The 25,479-nt window shown below is 46.0% G+C and overlaps 2 protein-coding genes across 9 annotated transcripts in view; both read left to right on the top strand.

Moving 5' to 3' along the window:
• Positions 1-7,755, top strand: part of LOC129338616 (alpha-N-acetylneuraminide alpha-2,8-sialyltransferase-like) — a 28,984-nt gene extending 21,229 nt beyond the window's left edge. For all 8 annotated transcript variants that reach the window (XM_054992986.1, XM_054992992.1, XM_054992991.1 and 5 more), the window contains 4 exons: positions 556-700; positions 3,373-3,485; positions 3,724-3,810; positions 6,375-7,755. In XM_054992986.1, coding sequence (XP_054848961.1) covers positions 556-700; positions 3,373-3,485; positions 3,724-3,810; positions 6,375-6,837 — 808 coding nt within the window. In that variant the 3' untranslated portion in view covers positions 6,838-7,755. The remainder of the gene's footprint in view (positions 1-555; positions 701-3,372; positions 3,486-3,723; positions 3,811-6,374) is intronic.
• Positions 7,756-13,663: 5,908 nt separating this feature from the next.
• Positions 13,664-22,306, top strand: LOC129340594 (snaclec rhodocetin subunit alpha-like). Its single transcript, XM_054995469.1, has 7 exons — positions 13,664-13,732; positions 15,767-15,832; positions 16,485-16,547; positions 17,104-17,213; positions 17,786-17,914; positions 20,091-20,211; positions 21,919-22,306. Exons 2-7 carry the CDS (start codon positions 15,769-15,771, stop codon positions 21,990-21,992), a joined length of 561 nt encoding a protein of 186 aa, XP_054851444.1. The 5' UTR covers positions 13,664-13,732; positions 15,767-15,768; the 3' UTR covers positions 21,993-22,306.
• Positions 22,307-25,479: the final 3,173 nt, after the last annotated feature.

The following is a 25,479-nucleotide window of genomic DNA, read 5'->3' as shown; positions in this document are numbered from 1 at the left end:
AGTCAAAGCTCCTTTCTTCAGATATATTTAGAAATGGATATGTTTAGAAGTGGAACACTTCTTAAGAAGCTCATGCCCTGGAAATCTAGTTGGTCTTTAAGGTGCTACTGGACTCAAATCTTGCTCTTCTACTATAGATCAGCACGGCTGCCCACCTGGAATACTGATGAACACAGCGAGGGTAGGGCTGATTACCAGCCTGCCTCTTCTCAGGATGGTGGTGGAAAGTGCCGTCAAGTCATCGCTGACTGGTGGAGACCCCTGTTGGGGTTTTCATGGCAAGAGACTAAGAGAGGTGGTTTGCCATTGCCTGCCTTTGCAACCCTGGTGTTCGTTGGCGGTCTCCCATCCAATTACTAACCAAGATCAGCCCTGCTTAGCTTCTGAATTCTGAAGAGGTTGGGCTTGCTTGGGCTATCAAGGTCAGGGTCTTCTCAAGATAAAGGGCGTTAAATTGGTCCATCTGCAGTATCCAAGCCTGATGAGCCCCCTCCCCATCACTGACCAGCTGGTTTCTTTCCAGGTATTCCTGACCTGCTTCCTTTCTCCTTGCAGGGCAGAATTAGGGCAATGCTGCAATGCTTCTTTCTGGCTTGCAGTCACCAAGGAAAACACGCCTCTGGGATCAGACATCCTCTTGGATGGGAACGCAGGAAAGAAAATTAAAGTGAAAACTGAGCTGATGGACCTGCTACCAAAGGTGGGGGGCATGATTGTGTAGGGCTGGTGGAAAGCAGGAAAAGATGGCACAGAGATTTTGCACAAAACAATGGATTTCTCAACTCTCCTACGAAGGCAGCACTAAATTGCACAATACATTTCTGACGTCTATCATTACAAAGGGTGGAAATACACATTACAAAGTACCTAGAGACACTCAAGTGAACCTCATTTTGTGTGTCCCGCCTCTAACTTTCCATGCACTCACTTGCACAGTCAATTTGCTCTATGTGAATACATTCACACATTCGATATCAGTTCCTCCTCAACTGCTAAAATTATCCCAGTTTCCCCCACATCAATTCATTGAAAAGCAGATCTTGACACTTTCTCACACCTTCCAGAAATGCAAATTGGCGAGTCAAAGGAGCCTATAGTACTTGTTCTCGCAGTGAAAACAGAGCTGAATTGGAGCTTTGCCCTCTGGACTCACTTGCAGATGCAGTCACACAATGGGAGCTCCTGTGAAAGCAGCAGTCACCTGCTGTGAGCAAGAACAGCCTGTACGTGAATTGAGGACTATACATAAAATTCTGTATCTGAGCATCCCCAGGTAATTTGCAAAATGTATTTCCACACAAAGTGAGCCTGTGCACCAATTAAAAATGGGATGAGATGACATTTGAATTTTTTAAAAAATTAAACAATCAAATTAGCCTTTTCACTTTTTTTTATCAACAAGGTGTAGCTTTGGGGAGGAAATGACCTTAAAAAGCAAGACAGTAAAAAATGAAAATAGGAATTGGTTGCATTTTCAAATGTGGGGAAAAGGCCTGAAGCTCCTTTGTGCATTCTGTGGTTGCAATCATAATGTACCCCCCTCCCCGTAAGCGACAAGTGTATTATGCAATCTAGTGCTGCCTTCATAGAGGAGTCAAGAAATCGGTAACGATACCCGATAGGGGAAGAAGGCAAAGGAACTGCTGGGGACGACTGGTTTGCAGAGGAAACAGCTGCCATATCTTTTTGGTAACTGCCGTATGCTCGAACTATCCCTATTTTCTCTTTTCCTGGTACTTGTTCACGGATATTTACAGTTCCTTATTCTCTTCAACGTTAACCAGACCCTGATTGCTCATTATCGCTGTCTGTTTCTCCTGTTTATTATTCTAAAAAAGATCTCATCTCGCCAACTGGATGCAGGACTGTGTATTTAAGCAATCGTATACTGGTTTGTTTTCCATCCAACAGGCTTTGCTCATCCTAAATACACCATTTAATAACATATAAAACAGAGTCATTTAATCATAAGATGCCTTATAAATGCCTTACAGAATGACTCAGCTCAACCCCACCCCTCCTGAGTAGATACAAATGACCTACATCTTTTCCACACTGTGACACTGAGAGATCTCTGTCTTTTGGTGCTACACCTCTGAAGATGCCAGCCACAGCTGCTGGCGAAACGTCAGGAACTACATTGCCAAGACCACGGCAATACAGCCCGGAAAACCCCCAACAACCATCGTTCTCCGGCCGTGAAAGCCTTCGACAATACATGCCTTATAAAATTTGACATAAGGGTAGAAGGGAGCTACTAAAATGAATAGCTATTGGAATCTCTTTCTTTCTTTCTTTCTTTCTTTCTTTCTTTCTTTCTTTCTTTCTTTCTTTCTTTCTTTCTTTCTTTCTTTCTTTCTTTTCTTTTGGAGAACAATAGGAATTGTTTGAATTTCCAAATGTGGGAAGAAGGCCTGAAGCCCCTTCTTCATACACTCTGTGGTTGTAATCGTAATACGGCCCCGTAAGCTACAAGTGATGCCAGACATGTTTTTTAATGTGTCAAGGTCACAATGTTACCTGGGATCTAAAATTGAAAACAGTGTTATGCCTCTAGCATGGAGAGGCAGGACAGAGGAGGAGTTATTCAAAGACAGTTTTCAAAGACAGAGGCATGCGGGATCACTGGGGGAGAGGAACTTTAAAATTATTTTCTTGCAATCTCAATGGAGAGAGGAATACAGATGTCATGAGGCAGGGGAGGGGAAGAGCTGGCAGTTCTTCTCCATTGAGATTGCAAGAAAACAATTGCTAAGTTCCTCTCCCCCAGCAATCTCGCACAGCTCTGTCTTTGAAAACTGTCTTTGAAAAGTTCTTCCCCTCTCCTGCCTTCCCACACTAGGGACATAACGCTGTTTTCAACTACAGTTCCCAGGTAAAATTTCATCCCCGACACGTTAAAAAACATGTGTCGGGCGTCACTTATAGCTTAGCTGTATGAGCCTGGGAGGCACAGCACTTCAGGTACTCGTAGGATATAAAGGCCTTGTGCTTGCCACGGAGGTCTTTGTATCATGTGACTGCCTTTAGTGGTAGAGGAATGGATTTGCATGCAGAAATTCACAGGTTCAGCCCCTGGCAACTAAAAAGTACCCTAGGATACAAATGTGGATCAAGGCCTTTCTCTGCTAGAGATCGTGAAAAACTGATGCTGATGAGAGTAAATGGACCTTGGAGATAGATGGAATGGCTCCCTTTGAGCCAGCCTGGTGACCGAAAGACCTCCCTCTGAAGCTGAGGGCTGTCCGTGGGGTGGGGTGGGTGGGAAGGTCCCTGTTTGGCAGGGGTGTGTGATCGTGGTCAACTACCTCCACTCTGAGCAAGTAAACATTTTAAAACCTTTTCCTCCCCTTCACTTTCTGAACCCTGCAGAGATCACCCTTCTCAGGCATTCAGTATGACCAGTGTGCTGTGGTGGGCAATGGTGGAATCCTCCAGAACAGCAGCTGCGGGCAAGAGATCGACCAGGCAGATTTAATAGTGAGGTAACTCTTTGGGGGATGGTTGGCAGCACTGAAGGTGGGTAGGACCTCCTGAGGATAGTCCCCTTGTCAAATTCACGATGGTGCATTGCACTCCCTAGAAGAGCCACAGAGGCAGGAAGCAACTACCCATATTGGCAGATCTACCCACTTCTTTGTGGTTCTCCGGAGGACCCAACAGAGGTAATGAGCATTCACAAAAGAACGAATACACACTTTCTCTTGTTTTTCCCCCAACCAGGTTCAACCTCCCTCTTATGAACTGCTCTGTAGATGTGGGGACCAAGACCGGCCTGGTTACCCTAAATCCCAGCATCCTTCAGGAGAAGTAAGGAGATGAATGACAGCAGACACCGATGTATTGGTTCTGTTCTGGCAGATAGTAAAAGGGCCTTCAGAATTGGCCCGTGTCACTTTTATCGAATGCTGGATTTTGCTGTGTTTTTTATTCTTTTCAAACTGAGACTTGCTGTATTGTGGATGAGCTCAAACTGAGAAATTGACCTAAATGTACACTGGCAACCATAACACTGGAAAGAGGCACATGTAGGGGTACCTACAAAACTTGCCGATCTCCAGGTGGGGCCTGGAGATCTCCTGGAATTGCAACTGATCCCCAGAGACAGAGATCAGTTCCCCTGGAGAAAATGGCTGATTTAGAGGGTGGAATCTATGTAGGGAATCCCACGTCCCTTGGTGGGGGCGGGGGATCCTCTGCTTTCATCCTCTGCCCCCACCACCACTCACCTGGCTGGCTGGGGGAAAGGCGGGGGAACAGGCTTCCCAGATGCATTTCCATGGCAGTGCAATGACATCGCTCCCGGGAGTGTTGTCATTGTGCCACCCCAGGAGTGCTCCTGCACACCTCAGTGGGCTGATTTGGGCTCCATACAAGCCGAATCTGGCCTGTTTGGGGCCCCAATTGCCCTGCTGTGAAGCGCAGGAGCACTTCTGGCCCCTGCAAGATGATGCTGCTTCCCAGAAGTAACAGCATCACGCCACTTGACATCGAAAAAGGTGAGTGCCAGATCCCCCTCCCACTGGGAGGGTAAGGTGACCTGGCAACCCTAAATCTATGGCATTATTTCATGCTGAGTTCCTCCCCCTCCCCCCTCCACTCTCCCCAGGTTCTGCTCCCAAATATCTAGGAATTTCCAAACCCAAACTTGGCAACCCTAATACCTACCCACATACAGCTGTCTCCATGTGTCCTACATTCACTCATGTGTGCACATAATGGAATTCCACTTTATCCTCACAACAACCTTGTGGGGTAGGCTAGGCGGAGAGGTAGATGATTGGCTTAAGGATCAACCAGTTTGCTTCATGACAAAATGGGGATTGAACCTGGGTCTTCTCAGTTTGACACTTTACAGCACACCATCTGGCACTGCTGTTTTGTGACTGACTTGATAAATTATCCTGCAGGACTCCTTGGCTTCTTTTTCAAATCTCCAAATTCCTATACTAGATTGGCTCAGTCTCCTCAGTTGGTGCCCAGAAGTATTCTTTGTCCCAAGCTTGGCCACTTCCAGGAGAAAACCTTCAGGGAGGAAGCATCTGCTTTGTATGTAGAAGGTCCCAAGTTCAATCCCTGGAATCTCCAGATTAGGTAGTAGGTGATATGAAAGACTTTCGTGAGATCCCAGAGAGCTGCTACTATACTGAGTAGACAAGACTGACCATGATGCACCAAGAGTCTGGCTCAGCAGACGGAAGCTTTAGGTCTTCAAAGTGTTTTGAACTCATGGAGTTGTGTAGGTCACTCCTGAATAACAATCGTCTGAAAACTTCTTAGCAGCACCCATCATCTCCCAACCAGGGCTCAGTTGCTGAGATCTACAGTAAGAGGGAAACAAGGCAAGCAAGGTGCAAATGGAAAGTTGTTTACTTATCCTCCTGGATCCCAGCGTGTTTCACAATTAGCTTCACCAGGGTATTTAATAAAACGGCATAATAGAAAATAAAAACTTTCACATTTCAGAAATTATTTAAAATCAAATTACAGGCAGTCATTTAAAATTCTTCCAAGTGGCATTCTGAGCATGATGTGTGTTATGTACTATCAAGTCGCCTCCGACCTATGGCGACCCTATGAATGAAAGACCTCCAAAACATCCTATCATTAATAGACTTGAGCAGATCTTGCAAAGTGGAGGACGTGGCTTCTTTTATTGAGTTAGGACATCTCATTTTAGGTCTTTCTCTTTTCTGACTGCCTTCCACTTTTCCTAGCATTATCGACTTTTCCAAAGAATCTTGTCTTCTCATGCTGTGACCAAAGTACGATAGCCTCAGATTTGTCATTTTAGCTTCTAGGGAGAATTCAGGCTTGATCTGATCTAGAACCCACTTATTGGTCTTTTTGGCTGTCCACGGTATCTGCAAAACTCTCCTCCAGCACCACATTTCAAATGAATCAATTTTCTTCTTCTCAGCTTTCTTCACCATCCAGCTTTCACATCCATACATAGTAATGGGGAATACCACGATATAGGGAACCTTATATACTGGCTAATATAATACCAAAGATGTTATAAAATAGAAGAGCAATTTATAAAAACAAAATATTGTACGTGTGTGTACGTATAATGAATTATAATGAATTCTTTATATACAGGGTAAAAAAGAACACTGGTTAAATACTTGTGACAAGTCCCTAAGGAGGTGCAGGGGGGGGGGCGGCGATGGCATTGTGCTGCCGCTGCCCTGTGGGTCTGATGATGGCAATTTTAAAACAATTATCCTCTAAAATGGCGTTGGTAATGCTTAGCTTGGCTTGCAGCCGTGCATCTCAGCTTGGCTCACCTTGAGTTCAAGCCTCCCCTGGTTGCAATGGGCTGTTTCCTGAATTCGCTTTGCTTACCTCTGATTCCTTCTCTCAACCTGCAGATTCAAGAACCTGCAGGCACGCAGGAAGCCTTTTGCGGATGCTCTGAGTCCTTACAGCAGCGCCTTGGTCTTCATTCCTGCTTTCTCTTTTGTGGGCCACAGTGACCTCTCTTACAGAGCTCTGTATACCATGGAGGACTTCGGCATGATGCAGCGGGCTTACTTCTTGAACCCGCACTACCTGAGCGCCCTGAAGAAACACTGGAAAGATCAGGGCTTCCACCCCCCGCGCCTTTCCTCTGGCTTTATGCTCATCAGCGTGGCCTTGGAACTCTGCAAGCACATCACGCTCTATGGCTTTTGGCCTTTCCCCCATGACCTGGCCGACCAGCCAATACCTCATCACTACTATGACAACGTTATGCCCAAGCGTGGTATGCATGCCATGCCCAGTGAGTTCTCACACTATCTAAGAATGTACGCCCAGGGTGTGCTACAGATACGGCTAGGCAAATGTTGGTGACGAAATGGGGAAATTACTTGACCATGGGCAAAGAGGGGTCAGTCTCCAATGACAGATTGCAAAGCCTGAAGGTCACAGCACAGAGGCTGGGGAAATAGCATGGGCGAGTGCTTCAAGAAGGCCCTGCGGGATGGATTGCTTTGCAAAACCTTCTGAGGTTGCTGTCACTCTAGCCACTGGAGCTGAAATCGCCACCCACCATTTGCGCAGTTATTTATGAAGAATCAGGACAATGTCACTGGCAAACCTTTGCAGCTCAGTGTTTTTCCTGTTGGCCTCCTGTATTTTTAATGACTTGGTTTGTGGCCATATTCTTGTATTTTAATGGAATTGCTGAGCTACATGTTATGATTTGAGGTACTGTTTGGACGGGGCTTCAGCACTGGAAGGGAAATCATTGTTACTCTCCCCATTCTGCCAATCAAAATTCGGCCCCTCAAAAATGCTGGGTAGGGGAAAAAGATGAGCGTGGGTGAGCCTCTCCTTTTGCACTAACAGGGGTATTAGCAGCTCAGCAAAGAAGAAACAATCATCCTCTATCCCGTTCCTCGTGACAGTATCGCAAAAGAAATTTTGCAGGCAACCAAGAACTATAGCCAAAGAGCAAACAGCAGCTCATGTTACAGGAAATGGCCAGTGCACGGGCTTATTTCTCTTTATTATTACAGCACTTAGCCAGTACGTTAACCATAAAATTTAAGTGCACATTTTACAACCATTTGAAACATGAAGCATATAAGTATATACAATTTAAAAACAATTTCCTAATATCTATCAACGGGCTTATTTTTTGTGTTTATGCAATCCTTTGAAAAGCCACAGACAATTTCCTGACAACTTTATAACCGATAACTTCCTTTTTCACAAGGTCTTTGACTGGAGAGCTCTTACTTTGTCCAATAAAAAGCTTGTAACTGAGGCCCAGAGAGAATGCTTGTGTTGAAATGATGCACTTGGTAGGACAAGCAGCAAGTTCGTTTATGAAAATATTTTTAAAATTCACTTTCTGAACAAATTATTTCGATGGCATACAACTGAAGAGTATGAATTAAGATCAGCATGTGTGTTTAGCCTGGAAATGAGACGACTGTGAGGTGATACGATAACCACCTTCGAGTACTTGAAGGGCTGCCGTGTAGAGGATGGTGCAGAGTTGTTTCTCACCCAGAAGGTTGAACCAGAACCAATGGGTTGAAATTAAATCAAAAGAGGTTTTGGGTAAACATTAGGAAGAACTTCCTGACAGAGTGGTTCCACAGTGGAACAGGCTTCCTCGGGAGGTGGTGGGCTCTCCTTTGGAGGTTTTTTAAGCAGAGGCTAGATGGCCATCTGACAGCAATGCGGATTATGTGAACCTGGTCAGATCATGAGAGGGAGGGCAGGAAGGGTTACGCCAGTGCTTAGTTCTTGTGGCTCTTTTTTACATGTCCAGGGCAATGCCGATTGCCACCTAGGTTCAGGTAGCTATTTATTTATTTATTTATGTTTCAATTTATATACCGCCCATCCCCAGGGGCTCTGGGCGGTGAACAGTTAAAATCGATAAAAACAAGAACTAAAAACAATATACAAACAATAAAACAAATTAATAAAGTGCAGTGGTGGGGAGAAATCTCCCCCACCCCAAAGGTGGGAGGCCGACATGGCACCGCCCCCTTCAATCACCGAATGCCTGGCGGAACAGCTCTGTCTTACAGGCCCGGCGGAACGATAATATGTCCCGCTGGGCCCGGGTTTCCATTGACAGAGCGTTCCACCAGGCTGGGGCCAGGACTGAAAAGGCCCTGGCCCTGGTTGAAGCGACGCGGGCTTCCTTAGGGCCAGGGACCACAAGTAAATATTTATTTGCTGATTGAAGTGATCTCCGGGGAACGTACAGGGAGAGGCGGTCCCGAAGATATGCCGGTCCCAACCCGCTCAGGGCTTTAAAGGTAAGAACCAACACTTTGAACCTGATTTGGAATTCAACCGGAAACCAGTGCAGCTGGCGCAGGACAGGTGTGATGTGTGACTGGTAAGGTATACCAGTCAGGACCCACGCTGCCGCATTCTGGACCAGTTGTAGTTTCTGGATCAGGCCCAGGGGTAGCCCAGCGTACAGTGAGTTACAGTAATCTAGCCTGGAGGTGACCGTTGCATGGATCACTGTAGCCAGATCCTGGGGCGTCAGGTAGGGGGCAAGTTGCCTGATCTGACGAAGATGGAAAAATGCAGACTTGGCAACCGCTGTGACCTGGGCCTCCATCGATAGGGAGGCATCCAGGAGCACACCCAGACTCTTTACCACTGGCAAAGTTGCCAGTGGTGTCCCATCCAGGGCAGGGAGCTGGATCCCAACATCTGGCAGCCCCCGTCCCAGCTGCAGGACCTCCGTCTTCACCGGGTTCAGTTTCAGCCTGCTCTCTTTCAACCATGCCGTCACAGCCTCCAAAGCTCTGGCCAGATTGTCTGGGGCCGTGTCTTCCCCCAGGCCAGTTTGGCTAGAGATCCTGATAGTGTTTTGCCATCTTCTGGGCATGGAACGGGTCACTGGGGGTGTGGGAGGGGAGGGGTTGTGAATTTCTTGCATGGTGCAGGGGGTTGGACAGGATGACCTTAGAGGTCCTTTCCAACTCTATGGTTCTGTGACTCTATGATTCTATGTCACCAAATATATACTATCTAACATAGGGCCAGTTTTGGGTTGTGGGGGGATCCTGGTCAGAGAATGCTTTACTACTACTAAGGTCCCCTTCTTGTCCTCCCACCCACATGACCCCATATGCCTCTGCGTCCTTCTTTTGCCCACTCGCGAGCTCTCCCACCACATGGAATCACAGCTGCCCCACACTGCCTGCACAGCCTTTCCTGGATGGTGGTGGGTGCAGCTAGGAGTGCCCCTGCCCTGGCCACCAGGACTGCTGATGCTTTTTGCACCACCCACATGCCCTCCAGCAGTGCTAGGCAGCACGTGCAACTGGGAACAGTGGTGACAGCACTCACAAGGAAGCAGAGGAAGGGTGTGAGTGCAGGCATCAGAAGAGATGTGTGAGTAGGGAGTCAGCAGCAGTGGGCCCCAGTGGGAATCACGGGTCCTGGCACCTGCCCCACCTCACCAAGTGCCAATGCCAGCCCTATTCCACAGCTTGCCTTATGGGGGAAGTTAGAGGATTAAAAGTGTGTCATCCAGCCAGAATCTGTTCCAACAGCTCACCCCTATGTTGGAAGAAATGCGGAGAACAATGTGCACATTCACACACTGCTTGTGGAAGCGCAAGTATATATCAGAATGAAGAATACATATACAGCTGGGAGCAGAGGTGACAAAGCACTCACAAGCAGGCAGTGGAAGAGTGTGAGTGCAGGCATCAGAGGAGATGTGTGAGTAGGGAGTCAAGCACAGTCGGCCCTACCGGAAGCCACAGGCTCTGGCAGCTGCCTCACTTCGCTGTGTGCTGGTGCCTGCCTGATTTAATAGCTCAACCAAAGAAACCAATATTAACTGCACACTGGACAAGAAACCAAGGTTATACAAATGTTTGTTGAATCCATGGTACTGATCACTGGAATCAGATGCACAGCTTAAACACTGGAAAAGAGCAAGAGTCCAGTAGCACCTATAAGACTACCAAAATTAGTGGTAGGGCATGAGCTTTTGTGAGTCACAGCTCGCTACTTCAGATCATGGTATCTGAAGAAGTGAGCTGTGACTCACAAAAGCTCATACCCTACCACTAATTTTGTTCGCTTAAACACTGTTCAGCTATGTGCTTAGGTTATTAACTTTTTAAGTTCTCTTCTTTTTTGCCTTCAGTGAACACTACGATTGTATTGAATTGTGGTTATACATTTGTACATTTATATATGTTTATTTTAAAAAGTTACGAAACCTTTGCCAGAATATAAATCAGAGGCTGAATACCCTCCAGAACCCAGCCTTTGGCAGCTAAGGCCACTAAGGAAGGTATGGTATGAACTACCTGAAGGAGGGAGTTCCAGAGAGTGAGTGGTGCCACTGCTGTGAAGGCCCCGTTTCTTACAGCAGCTCACCTTGGTCGCTGCCACCTGGACATTCAGCTGCGGTGCCAGATCCAAGAGCATCTCCAAAGTGTGAACGTTCAAGACCTCTGCTCAGCTGTGAAGGTCATGGGGACATTGCTTCTTTTCTCCCTGTACAGCCTCCAAAGGGTTGTGGAGACGGTAGGATGAGAACAGTCTTAGTCTTTTTTGCCCTTAAGCTGTGGAAATTTCAGGCCACGCTTTACAGAAGAGATTTGCAGGTAACTTTTCTTATTGCAGCAATAACATACAAGAAAGTTTGCACCATTTTAGGGCCAGTTCCCATAATATGTGTTGTGGACATGTGGAGGACTTTTGATCAGACATGGGACGTTTTCACATGCTCGTAACATCCGGAAAATCGTGCAAACGTCACAGCACGAAGCATCTTCCTAGCACGATTTCCCATCAGGGTCCCGTTTAATGGTGTGATTTCTGACGTTATCATGCTAGGAAGACGCTTCATGCCATGAGTTTTGCAGGATTTTCTGGAGCGTTAACGGAGGCGTGTGAAAATGGCCCTGCATTGTAATGATTTTAAGTGTGTGTGTGTGTGTATGTGTGTCTTTAAATGCTTAGTGTGGTACAGATGAAGAATGGAGGTGAAAGAGAGGGATGAGTGAGTAAGATGGATGGGTTGATGACAGAGGGCCAAGCTACACATGATGAATGACACTTGAATGGCAAGTGTATTTCTCCCTGTTCACTTGCCCTCCACTCAATCTACTTGCCAGGCAAGTGTCTTTCATCATGTGTAGCTTGGCCCTGAGAGTGTGGGCAGAGTGAATGCAGTTTTTAGCTACTGAGAAAGGAAACATTGTCTGGGAAAAGCAGGCGTGGAAACCTGAAAGGATTCTCATTCTTGTTCAGTCAGGAAATCTGTGTGAAGCCTGAACTGTGTGTTTCTGAGACAAATATTGTGTCTGGGGAAAAGCAGGCAAGCTGTGTGCAGCCTGAGAGTGTTTAAGCATTTTTGAGAGAAATATAACCTGTGTGGAAATTTGAACTCTGTGTGTCTGAATGGGAAACCCATTCATTCTATCTAAAGCAGGCAAACCGTGTGCGCACCTGAGAGAAACTCTGTGTATTTGAGTGAGAAATTGATATCTGAAGCAGGCAAACTGTGTGTGCAGCCTGAGAGAGAAAGCTTATGAAAATCTGAGTGATTGTGCCTAAGTAAAGAAACCTTAAGAACTGAGAACTATCTTTGAAACCATCAAGCTTAAGGACTATAGTAAAACCAATATGCTTCTTGTAAAAATAAAAAGGGTTTTTTTTGGTTCATCCCTGTCCTCAGGGCCACATAGTCCCATGAAGAAGCCTGACGGCTGGGCACGTTATTGAAGGGGAAATTTAAATTATTTTGGAATATATTACCTGGTGGCAGCAATCTACCCCGAGGGGGCAAGAAGAAAAGAGTTACAAGCAAAATCTAACTGAGAGAAAGAAAGGGGCTCATAGCATGCATGTTGAGTTTTGTGGCAGAAACTCAACTATCAGGTGCACAGGGGCACACTTGAGACTATGGCATGTGAGAAGAAAGGGCTTTGGTCTTTCCCTCCGTGCTGTTTTCCTGACCTGAAACAATCCTAGGCATTGCTATTGGCCTAACTAAGAAAGCTTATGTGCAGCCGTCAATATATGTAAGTTTTCCCTAAAGGGTCAATAGAGGCTCCTCAGCTAGGACTGCCAACTATAGGTTGGGAAATTTCTCAAGATTGGCAGGGCAGAGCCTGGGTAAGGTGGCATCGGAGGAGGGGGAGACCTCAGTGGGGTATAATGCCATACAGTCCACCCTCCGAAACAGCCATTTTCCTCCAGAATTTATCTCTGTAGTCTGGAGATCAGTTGTAATTCCAGGAGATCTCCAGGCCTCACCTGGAGGTTGGCAGTCCATTTAAGATTGGGAAATGGCTTGGGGGGGGCGGGTAGAGTGAGATGGGGGAGGCTGAACCTCTTCAGGTCATGGACTGCAGGTCCTGATCTGAACTGGAATTCCCAGTGGTGGAGAGTGTCATAGCTGACTTATTGAGGCGCTTGGTGAGGTTTTCATGGCAAGAGACGATCAGAGGTGGTTTGCCATTGCCTGCCTCTGCAGCCCTGGCCTTTGTTGGAGGTCTCCCATCCAATTACTAACCAAGGCCAACCCTGCTGAGCTTCTGAGATCTGTCGAGATCAGGCTCACAGAGCACTTCTAAAAGTTCCCCCCGGGGACATGTGGACTTTGTAGAATATTCAGCAGCCCCTCAAGACCTGGGGTTATTTGTGGCACAAGCTTTCATGGACTAGAGACGCTTTTTATCAGTTGTATGAGGAGGATTCTCCTGTGGCTACATATCTTTGCGTGTGGATGGGACAAAGGGATCAGTAGAGGGAATTGCAAGGCAGCAAAGGCCAAGAACTGCAGATCCCCAACCTCAGCTTGAGAGCCAGATGAAAAGCACCCATGGGTGTCTCCATTTCCACATGTCTGCAGTAGGATGAGTGGAGCACTGTTGAAGGTCCGGGAAAGAGGCTTTTAGCTCTACTTCCAACTGATTTCCAAATGTTCTCCCATCGTACCCTTTCATGAACTACGCAGGCCCCCTCCGTACTAGGAAAGCGGAACAAAAGTGACTTGATACAACAGAGGTCACAGCTGAAGTTTGCACTCCAGTACTGATGAGTCCGGTTTGTGGTGTTACCTGATCCTGAGCAGGATGACAACAAAGGATCCCTCCTTTTTGCTGTTGTGCTATACATTCATCTCTGGTTTGCATTTGAGCAGATAACAAACACAGCTGCTTTCCCCTGTATAAAAGCTTTGTCCACTGACAAGGCAGCCAGCCAGAGCAGAATCTTCTCAACAGGCAATAAGGTAAGCAAGGGGTAGCGTTGCCAACACCACCTTGGGAAATTCTTGGACATTTGGGAGGGTTTGTGTGAACTCCAGACCCACCTGGAAGTCGGTAACCTCTACTAAGCAGCAGGGATTCATTGGGCCCGTACTAGGAATGTAAGGTGACTTTGGTCGAATCCACATTACTCATTCTAAGTCGCATGTTCCCCGCATTCCCCACGCAATCCCGAGTGCCGGTCACATTACCTCATTAAACAGATGCATTTCATTCGCATTTCTCCTGAATATGTGGTCACAGGTTTTCAACGGGAGTTTCACGGTGGGTGAATGGGTGAATGTGGATTTGACCTTTATTTATTGGTGTGTTTCTCAAGTATGCATCTCTGTCTATTAAATCAATTAAAATCTTGGCCAGGAGCAGGAGAGAATTGCTTTGCTGGGATTCCCTTTGTTCTGATAAGCTGCCAGTTTGTTTAGGCCTTCCAAGGCCACTGTAATTTGAACTGCTGTATGAGAGGCAGAAACCCAATCAGGGTCAAATCCACATTCACCCATTACCCACATGTTTATCGGATATCTTCCGTTTGCCTCCAATCCGTGATTTTTTCCTCTTCGTTCACATTCCTGCTTCCAATCCGTCTTTCTCGTGCGTCCCTCCGGTCACACGGCCGCTCGAAAACCGCTTTTTTGGGTGGGACCTTTTTTCCCCGCCCATTTTTTAAAAAAATTTTTGAGCGCACTTTTCCGTTATTTCCATCTTGCCTTATAAAGAAACATCATTGAAGATAATGATGCCTCTCTTTCCCCCACTGACAGCACTGATGGCTCTCTCCCATTTCTTTTTTGGAAATTTGGAAGCATGTGGGAAGCTTTCGTGGGCATTTCCTATGCAGGACAGTTCAGTGCCTGAATCTTACTGAAGTTTCACTTCCCTGGAGTGTCATTATTTCGATATTTCGTAATTTCGATATTACAGTAATATAAAATAAAATTAAAAAAAACAGTTAAAAAGGAAGTTTCGCGAGTCCGTTCTGAGGATGGATTCACCCCAAAATGATTTTTCAAACTACCAGATTTGATTCAGAAACAGCATAATCAATAAATCCAATGCTATGAAGTCAAAAACAGTCTTTTGCAGACTACGGAGCACTTGCAAGTTGAATCAGCCAATAGGAACTCTCGGAACGGCTGGAGAGACAGGAAGGGGGGGGTGGTTTTTAAAAAAACCGCGTAAATTGTGCATTGGCCCATTCACGGCCACCGTGAAACTCCCGTTGAAAACCTGTCACCACATATTCAGGAGAAATGCGAATGAAATGCGTCTGTTTAATGAGGTAATGTGACCGGCACTCGGGATTGCGTGGGGAATGCGGGGAACATGCGACTTAGAATGAGTAATGTGGATTCGACCCAGGAAAGCTTTCTCTGGTCAAGAATATTACAGTGGTGAGGACAACGTTTAGCTTGTGTGTAGTGGTCAGAGGGTTAAACCAGGATCTGGGGGAGACAGGTTCAAATCCCCACTCTGCTATGGAAGCTCATTGGGTGACCTTGGGCCAGTCAGTGTCTATTCCCGTCTAACCTACTCCACAAGGTTGTTGTCGTGATGATAAAATAGAGGAGGGAAATACAGAGTTGTAAGCTGCTTTGCATTTCTCATGGGGGCGGGGGGAAGTGGGGTTAAAATATAACAATAAATAAATGACTACATGAAATAGATCCTTGTCCTGGTAGGGCTTCTGTACTTTTAACAGTGGTGCAGCAGGTAGAAATTCAGTGGGTAAAGATTCCTTAGGTGTGGGGAGGGGGGCCCCTGGACTGTTGCATATCTGCTTGGGATGTTTATGGCATTGCTAGATCTACTAGAACTAAGAAAAGGTGGCAAATATACCAAAGAATCCCACCCCCCATCAAAGGCTTGGGAATGTAAGAGGGAAGGGAGGGGAAAGGCTTGGCTGCTGGGAAGTCCCTCTGATAGGCAGGTCCAACCTAGGCAGAAATTTGGGATGGAAAGCAAATCTAATGAGTCCAAATCTTGATCTTTCTTTTCAGAAATGGCTACTCACCTGACTGGACTTCTGACCATTGCTCTTTTGATCAGAGGCAGTGTCATAGCAGGTAAGGGATGTCAGGAATTGGGTGAGCAAGGAAAAGGGGAGAATCCAGTAGCACCTTTAAGACTTACCAACTTTATTGTAGCATAAGCTTTCGAGAGCTACAGCTCTCTTTGTCAAATGCATCTGATGAAGAAAGCTGTGGCTCTCGAAAGCTTATGCTACAATAAAGTTGGTTTGTCTTAAAGGTGCTGCTGGACTCTTTACTATTTTGCTACTTCACTAACACGGCTAACTCCTCTGGATCTATGACCCAGGAAAAGGGGTTACTGCAGGTAGTGAGTTAATACTCTGTTCCTGGGAAAGGAGAGGATGCTCCACCCCCTCCTGGTCTGAGAAATGTCCTCTCCTAACTATCATATGCAGTTAAACTGGCAGCAGCTCTCCAGGGTAGAGGACAGGACTGCCCCGCTCCAGATGGGGTCTGGCATTACCTGGGAATTACTACTGATCTCCAGATTACAGAGATCAGTTCTCCGGGAGAATATGGCAGATTTAGCAGGAGGAACCTATGACATGACATCCCAGCTGCGCTCCCTCCCCTACCCCCACCCTCTCCAGGCTCCACCCCCCGAAATCTCCAGGAATCTCCCAAACTGGAGTTGGCATTCATATGGCATTCCTGCAGAATGGATTATTGTTGTTGTTGTTTGCAGGTTCTGAAGAGTCCCTGCAGAGGGTGAAGAGGGACGACGACAGTGATGAACGTTCGTCCTCAGGTGTGCTGCTGCCCATGTCACTTTGTATAGACATCTGGAATTTGTTTTCATGGGCTGAGATCCAAAAAGGAATATTCGGGCACTCTAAAGCTGTGGGCCCACGGGCCCACCCAGTGATTTTTAAAAATGGTTTCTGACCCGTCAGTGTGCAGACCGGGGAGGCTGTTTGTGTTCAATTACCACAAATTTGGGCGCTCAGTTTGTGCAGTTTTTAAAAAATACCTGGGGCTTGAGAACTGAAACAGAAATTTCCTGCCAAATTTGTTTTTGCTTTCATTAGAATTAAAGCAACGGACGAGTTATATTTTAGTATTAATATAGCCGTGTCACTGTACGTGGCACTTTACTAGGTCCTGGAAGGGAGGTCCTGGCCCCAAACAGATTACAATCTTTAAACCTAAGTTTTAACAGATGGATCCTAAGGAAGGCTGCAGGTTTTATGAAGCACATTACAATATGCTTGTAATATAGATCCCCCCTCCTGGGATTATTTCCTTTTCACCATTGCTCAGGAAGAATCCTACCTTACCCACAGGGTCCTGATCTCCTCTTCCAGGCTCCACATGTCCCTGCACTCAGGGGTGTTGTGACGAGGGCTGGATCCAATACAAAGATGCCTGTTACTTGCCTGAACTCCAGCAGAAAAGATCATGGAGCAATGCTGAGGTAATTTGGGGTGTGTATACACAAATCTTTAGAAGTCACTGGAAGGACGAGGGAAGTGTACCCCCAAATTCAACAGAATAGGGTTGTAACTTCCAGGTTGAACCTGGAGATTTACTGGAATTACAACTGATCATACAGAGATCACTTCCCCTGGATAAAATAGCTTATTTAGAGGGCAGCCGCTATGGCATTACACTCTGCCCTCCCCAGGTTCCATCCCCAAATCTCCAGAGGTTTGCCAACCTGGAGTTGGCAAGCCTGACAGCTGTTTCACGTTGGGACCCACTCCCCAGCCTCAAAATTGTTTACAGGCCCAACGAGATGGGGGAGCCCTGTTTCGGAATCTGTATTTTTATTTTGTAATTGTTGTAGTGAATTGGATTTAATGGCCCAAAATCACCTTAGATATTTAAAGGTGGAACGTGAATGTTTCAAAGAAACCCATGAAAACTAGCAAAAAGGGGAAGATTTTGATCAGGCCTGTCAAATCCTGATCAGCTGGAAACTTGAGTGCTGGGAAGAGCTGGGAAGAGTCCTGCCAACTCTGATTTCTGCATGGCTGTTTGCTTCAGGAATACTGTGTGGAACGGGAGGCCCACCTAGCTTCAGTTCATAGCCATGAGGAAGACAACTTTATCCTTCACCTGATGGGGAATGTCAAACTTAGGCCATACTGGCTTGGAGCAAAGAGAATCAGGCAGGTAAGAAGATGGTTTGGGCTCCAATACTTTATTATGATATTCTTTCTGTAGGGCCTTTAACGTTCACAGCGATTGAAAGAGATACAGAAGAGAGGCCCCAAGGGTGCTTACACTTTGAGACTTTGGATTGGGTGATGGGGAGAGATACGTGACAAGAAGACATGTGCATTCCAGTGAAATGGAGCGGGGGGGGGGGGGGCGGGACTAGAGGGTTGTTTCCAAAGCTTCATGGGAAAGTGGGGCTGCTAGCTCTGGGTTGGGAGATAACTGGAGATTTGGGGTGGAGCTTGGGGTGGGTGGGGTTTGGGCAGGGGATAGACCTTAGCTGGGCATAATGCCATAAAATCCAACTTCCAAGTAGGGATCCCATTCTCCTGGTGGGGACGGGGGATTCCCCACTTTCACCCTCCACCCTCCCGCCTCCACTTACCTGGCCAGTGGGGAAGAAAGGCATGGAACGGGTTTCCCAAGCATGCTCCTGGAGCAGTGCGATGATGTCACTGACGACATTGTGCTGCCCCGGGAGCACTCCTGTGCTTTGCTGCGGGCCAATTTGCAGGATGCAAATCCAATCGGTCTCTCTGTGCCATCTGGGTATTCATGGGACAAAACTGCCCCCACCCCATACTGGGAGGCATCGCAAGACAACACGATGGGTAATCTAGGGTCAAAATGTGTTAGAACTCTGGAGGATTGTAACAAAGTCTTTGACATTTGAAATGCTGTATCTTGACCCTTGCCCACTTCCATGGAACATTCTTCTTTAACAACTCATGCAACGTGGCTAATACTGTGGACAAGTTGGGCAAAAATCTATGATAATAGTTTAAAAGGCCCCCAAATGCTTTCAGCTCTGAAACAGACGTTGGTTTGGGGGCCTCTGCAATGGCCTGTACCTTATCACTGACTGGGTGGAGGCCTTCTGCTTGTAATAATTCCATTAGCACACCATGTCTAAAGGTTTGAAAGTTTTATTTAACAAAAGCAGGGCCTTCCCTGGCCTCTGCTTGGAAGAGAGCAAACAGCTTACAACATGAAGTGAGTCCCCTCCGGCTGAATTTCCTTACTGGGAAGTGAATTACTCAATCTTCGGTTGGGCCCTGGAGAATTGGCAACCCACCAAGGTCTAGCCTTATCAGTTTCTCCTGGGCTCCCTCCCTTCTTGTAGCGTGCCAAGTGGGGGAGGCTATGTAGTCAGAGCACCACAAGGTTCTTTATATTCAAAAAGTGTAATTTAATAACTATATACAGAGCACTATATACAAAGCAGGTAAAGGCACAACACATAGGGCTAGACCCCCCCTTTTCAGAACCCCTAGGGCAGAAAATTAAACTGAAGAGAACCGCCGTCTGCTTTCCCTACCACACTGTTCCCTACTCTACCTTAAGGGGGGGGTCTTAGGGAAGGTTCCCCCTTCCTTTCCTTTCTGCTGCCTCCCAGGCCCTCCACATCTAGGGCCTAGGCAACCTGGTTTCACCCAGCAGCAGGAGCCTCTCCTTCTTCAACCAAGAAGGCGACTGTCTTTCCCTCAGGATCGGCTGGGTATTTCTATTCAGGCTCCACCCCTTATTCCCCCCTCCCCCACGGACTTTCTTGTGCCAGTTTAGGCCAGTAGAAATTCAATCGCAACCTCTGCCTTGTCTTGTTGGCACCTAGGTGCCCGTCACAAGGGATATTACTTAGCTGGTATTACTAGCTGTTTCACCACCTGCTCGGGATTTGGATTCTCTCGTGGCCACCACGTTTGTGATCTTCACTTTTAAGCAGCTTGGTTGGGGGTGGGGGTAGAACACCCTTCCAGGCTGATTAGAAAAGATAGCAAGAAAATGAATGGAAGGTTTATCTAAATTTGGGGGAGGGAGGGGGGAGTCGTGGAGGTCAAGCCAGATATGACACTGGGAGTTCTTAAATAGCAGACTCAGATCAGTGTCAGGGAAGGGGGAGTTGAAACCTCTCCCTCCCGCTGCTGTTTTCCCAATCTGAAATGCCGCTTAGTTTGGGCAAAGCATCAATACAGGTGCATGTCTCCTTAATGAAGCGATTAGCTTCCCAGCTGGAAACGTTCACTTACAGAAATTAATTCAAGGCCCCCGTTTAGCCCTCCTGAGACTTCTCAAATGAGACTTTCTCTTGGCTTTAACATCTTATTTTGTTTTTTAATTGCTGGATCCTTAGGGTCAAGAACGACACTGGATGTGGGCTGATGAGTCGCCGTACCACTACGAGAGAGTGCCGAATTTTTTCCATCCTGGAGAAAATAAGAATAATTTAGTAGCTGGGAGATTGAACGATCAAGGTCTGGGCAAAGAAAATGGTGGCAGGGTGCCATCTCTTTCTCTTTGCATGCCAGTTTGGTATAGTGGTTAAGAACAGCAGGACTCTAATCTGGAGAGCCGGGATTGATTCCCCACTCCTCTGGGTGACCTTATTTGTTTGTTTGTTTGTTTGTTTGTTTGTTATTTCTATCCTGTCCTCCCCACGAATGGGCTCAGGGCGGCTCACATCATCCATATAATACAATAAATTAATCATCAGCTATAAAATCAATAACACTCTTAAAACGGTCACTAAAATACTCCAGATGCCTTATACATAGGCTACTTTAGATAATAATCAAAAACCTGCGTAGGCCACCTTGGGTCCAACCTTACAGGGTGATTGTTATGAGGATAATAACAACACACTTTGTAAATCGCGCTGAGTGTGGCGTTAAGTTGTCCTGAAGGGCCATGTATAATCGAATGTTGTTGTTGTTATTGTTATTATTATGCACGCTTGGGCTGTTTTAATCTTTTAACTGTTAATCTGCTTCCAGCACTAACAGGCCTACTCCTGCATTACAAAGTGCTTGTGATCCATGGGTTCCGTTAAGAGATGGGCTCTGGAAGTTCTGTGCTTGGAACTTAGCTCCTAACCATATGCAGGCCCAATGGGCAGCATTGGTTTTAAGCCTTTTCCCCAGTGCTTTTTTCCAAGCCGAAATAGCCCCTGGGAACCACTGGTTGCCCCATTGGGGAAAAGGGTTGCCAACTCCAGGATGAAAAATTCCTGGAGATTTGAGGGTGGAACCAGGGGAGGGTGGAATTTGAGAAGGGAACTCAGCAGGGTATAATGCCCCCCCAAAACCGAGTCCATCCTCCAAAGCAGTCATTTTCTCCAGGGGAACTGATCCCCGTAGTCTGGACTTCCAAGAGAACACCAGGTTGCACCTGGAGGTTGGCAACCCTATAAAACCATTTGTTCTGAGGGCCACATGCCTTCCTCTGGGCATTGAGTAGGAGGCTATGTGGGGGAGCTGTGAATTTCCTGCATGGTGTGGAGGTTGAACTAGATGACCTGTGGTGTTCCTTTCCAGCTCTATGTTTCTATGTAAGATTTCCCAACAAGGCAAATAGTGGCTCCCTAAAGCCCTTGCAGGTTGGGAAGAGAGTGCAGGCAGGGAAAGCTTAGGTATCCTTTTCCATATGCTGTAACAGTCCTAATCCAAATCAGATCTGCATTTGCTTGGGAATTCCCATTGCATGGCTGTATACAGGACCTATGTATGGCAGATCATATAAGGATTCTGAAACATGTGATTAGACCCCTGGCAGGTCAGTGGTAGACTTGCCACTGAAATGGATGCATGCCTAGATCCTTAACCTCCCACATCCAGTAACATCCTTGTTCGAGTTTGTGGGGGTGACTAATGGCCGATCTGCATCCCAGATGGTATAGCCAGTCTTTTGCCCTTCCCCTCCAGGTTAGCCCAGAGTTTATGCTCCCTTCCTAACTCCTCTCTCTTTGTTGTACTTGCCTGATCATGGGACAGAACTCTAGTGACTAAAAAAAGCCACAATGATGACAGCAAGGGTTGGATCCAAAGGAGGCATCCTTCCAGGAGTGGAGGAAGGGCAGGGCAACTCCAACCCAGCAGCTGTACAAATAAGGAGGTAGTTTGGCAAGCAGGGCCTCTTGCTCAGTTCCATTGTTTCCCTTTTCAGTGGCATCATCTTTCTTTCAGGTATCATCCTCTGGAATTACGAAGATGGCTCTGTTGCACACCTATTCATCTGCAAATATTCTCTGGCACCATAGTCAACGGGGGATTTCTGGAGCTTCAGAACTTGCTATGCCTCTTTGCTTGGTGATCCGGCCACTGAAACGGTTCTGGAGCCAATATGAGACCCAATGTACAATGATAGCCAATTGGGCAGAGTAGTGAATTTTTGAGTTGCACTAAATAAAGAAACGCTTTCATCTTGTAGGTTGATATGGGGGATGCTTAGAACTTGCAGCCAGCCAGCCACCCACCCACTCGCATTCTGAAATCATATTGCTCAGGTCTTGAATATTTGAATTAGTTTTGTGTATATCTGTTGGTGGAATAGGAGTGTAGCCAAGAGATCACAATAAAAATCATTGCAATATAATATATTTTCCTCTTCAGGAAGATGGACTGAAAATGTTGTATGTGGGTACTTCCTGAAATAATTTGAAGCAAAACTTTAAAAGGAATCAGCTAGGTGTTCTGCCAAGGGGCAGTGGTTCTTTTTGAGGATTTGGACACAATAAGCTCTCAGATGTTGAGGGAAGAATGTTTATTACACACGTCATAGAACAGTACAAAGAAAGTCAGTGCTCAGTGAGATAATATACAAAGTACAAGACAAACCACCCATATACTAGGAAGAATAACAAAAGAGAAGAAAAAGATATCACCCATGCTTCCACACTCTTGTACGATTGCTGGCAGCCCCCAGTCAGCAAAGAGCGAACTCTTGATGGCCCGGTACTGCATGGCGCTCTCTCCAGTGAAATCTGTGCCAAGGCTTGGATTCTTGCTGGCTCTGTCTCAGATTTATATACATGAACATGTCCATAGGCTCACCTGGTCCTGCCACCCTCCCTAACAAAGCCTGATTAAAGGGAGGGATGATTGATCAAAGGCCCAAGGCCCAGGAATGGGGCCAGTGTCAAGCTGGCCTTGGCAACGGATGAGGCCAAGCACCTGGCACTTATCCAAGGCCTGATTGCCCGGTCCTCCCCTAATCAAGACATACGTTTTTTGAGGTCAGAGCTTATCTCAGCAAGAATCAGCACCAGCTGGCAAGAGCCTGCATTAGCAGAAAGTGAAACAGAGCAACTAGACATAATGTAGTGTAAGGCACATACTCAAAGGCTTATGTGAGCCAAATATGGCTCTTTAGGCAAGATGGACGGACCTATGGCACCACTGACTCCTCGGAATACACCCTTCTTCTGCAATTCCCACTACACTAGGATTTGAAAAAGCTCTTTGTTTTATGGAGGCATAAACTCAAGTCATAACTAGAGATGGGCATGAACAGCAATATGAACAAAAAAAAGCCACAAACAGCCCAATCTGCTGTTTGCGAACAAGCTGTTTGTGAGGCCCCATTCTAAATGAACAGGTGGTCGTTGCAAGCTTCATTCATTGCTGTTCGTCAAGCCAGACAGACTGGCACCTACAATCAATTCCCTTGGCAATTTAGGCAGGGATTGTCTCAACTCTGTCTGAACTCCTGCTGTTGCCCTGGAAACTCCAATCTAAGCCCAATTTAGCTTGATAGGCAGGTCTTCCTTTCAAGTGTGGAGCTCCAAATTTGTTACAACAAGGGAGCAAAGAGCAGGGGGGAGGGGGGCTCCTAGCTCTGACTTCGCAGACAGTGGAGAGGGAGAGACAGTTGCTGTTGGCATTTTGATAGAGAGAGTGCATTAGAGCTTGAATTTTCTTTGTGTGCAGTGAGATAGGGATGCACCCCTTCAAGTTCCAGGGCTGCTGCCAGGCTCTGGGCCAAGCTATTATTTACTATTGGTACCTTTCCTGCTGCCTGTTCAGGTCAGGTTTCTGGGAGTGGTGCAGTAGGGATCTTGACCAAACTTGGATGATGGCTGGAGGAGAGCCTGCTGGCCCCCATGAACAGCCAACCATGAACATGTTCGTGAACAGGGCCATGTTCGTGGTTGTTCGTGAGTCCTTGTTCGTGAATGGCAACGAACAACGAACATCATGTTCGGGTTTTTTTTTTCTGTTCGTGTCCATCTCTAGTCATGACCCCTTTTTAAGCTTCCCCAAACTTGACCCCACCCTTACTGATAATGCATGCAGAATTCCAATAGAAAATTTAAGGTTTTGAGGCTGTACTACCAGTCACAAAAACTTTTAATATCCTATGCACTCCACAATTTTTACTATGCTCCCTCTCTCCCTGACACTACCAGTTAGATTGTTAATACTCCCATCTTCCAGACTGGGGAACTGAAGTGGAAAGAGAGTGATTTTACCCAGGGGCTTATCATGAAACTGTAGTAGAGATTAGACTTACTGCAATCCATATTCAAGATGGAATATCAATTTGCTACAGCAAAATAAAGAAATAATCTTGTGACACCTTAAAGACAAACAGATATATTATGAAGTGTTATTATGAAAGTTTGTCATTATAAAATCTGTAAGTCTTGTTTGGTTTACTGGAACCCAAGTTTCACAGAGCCATATTTATCACATTTATTTATTTGATTTAATTTATAGTCTACTCTCCCTGCAAAACGGGCTCAGAGCAGATTAACAAACTATAAATACATATAATAAAAACATATAATAAAACACTGGTAGCAATTAAATAAATACTGTACTAAAAACATCCTAAAGCAGCCCACATTGCATCCCACTTCTCAGACATCAGCAGGGTTTGTGGGACAGGGTGGCTAAGATTTAATAAATATAGAGGAATTGCACAATTTTAAAGCTGACAATGAGGAAATTGAAATTGTTCGATTTTCCATTCCTTGGCTCAATCATCAACCAAAAGGGAGACTGTAATGAAGAAATCAGAAGAAGATGTGAGACTTGGAAGAAAAGCTGTGAGGGAGCTAGAGAAGATCCTTAAAGATAAAGAGGTCTCTCTGGAAACCCAGATCAAGATAATCCAAACTATGGTATTCCCCATTCCCATGTATGGATGTGAAAGTTGGACAGTGAAGAAAGCTGACAGAAAGAAAATTGATTCGTTTCAAAGAAAATTGATTCATTTGAAATATGGTGCTGGAGGAGAGGTTTGCAGATACCATGGACGGCCAAAAAGACAAATAAGTGGGTATTAGATCAAATCAAGTCTGAATTCTCTTGAGAAGCTAAAATGACAAAACAGAGGCTATTGTACTTTGGTCACATCATGAGAAGATAAGATTCTCTGGAAAAGGCAATAATGCTAGGAAAAGTGGAAAGCAGTAGGAAAAGAGGAAGACCCAAAATTAAATGGCTTAATTCAATAAAGGAAGCCACGTCCTCCACTTTGCAGGATCTGAGCAAGTCTGTTAATGATAGGACGTTTTGGAGGTCTTTCATTCATAGGGTCACCATAGGTTGGAGGGGGCTTGATAGCACATAACACACATATCATGCTCAGAATGCCACTTGGAAGAATTTTAAATGACTGCTCGTGATTTGATTTTAAATAATTTCTGAAATGTGATTTTTTTTCCTCTGGAAAAGTGGAAGGCAGTAAGAAAAGAGGAAAATCCAAAACGAGATGGCTTGACTCAATAAAGGAAGCCATGT

The sequence above is a fragment of the Eublepharis macularius genome, chromosome 12, assembly GCF_028583425.1.
Source record: "Eublepharis macularius isolate TG4126 chromosome 12, MPM_Emac_v1.0, whole genome shotgun sequence".
Lineage (NCBI taxonomy): Eukaryota > Metazoa > Chordata > Lepidosauria > Squamata > Eublepharidae > Eublepharis > Eublepharis macularius.
This window is presented reverse-complemented; position numbering and strand designations above follow the sequence as displayed.

Bases quoted from the DNA above. Each gene is read 5' to 3' on its own strand.
- LOC129340594 (XM_054995469.1), top strand. From the start codon at position 15,769: ATGGCTACTCACCTGACTGGACTTCTGACCATTGCTCTTTTGATCAGA. The intron at 15,833-16,484 runs GTAAGGGATGTC...TGTTGTTTGCAG, and splicing joins CAGAGGCAGTGTCATAGCAG to GTTCTGAAGAGTCCCTGCAG. The intron at 16,548-17,103 runs GTGTGCTGCTGC...CTCCTCTTCCAG, and splicing joins TGATGAACGTTCGTCCTCAG to GCTCCACATGTCCCTGCACT.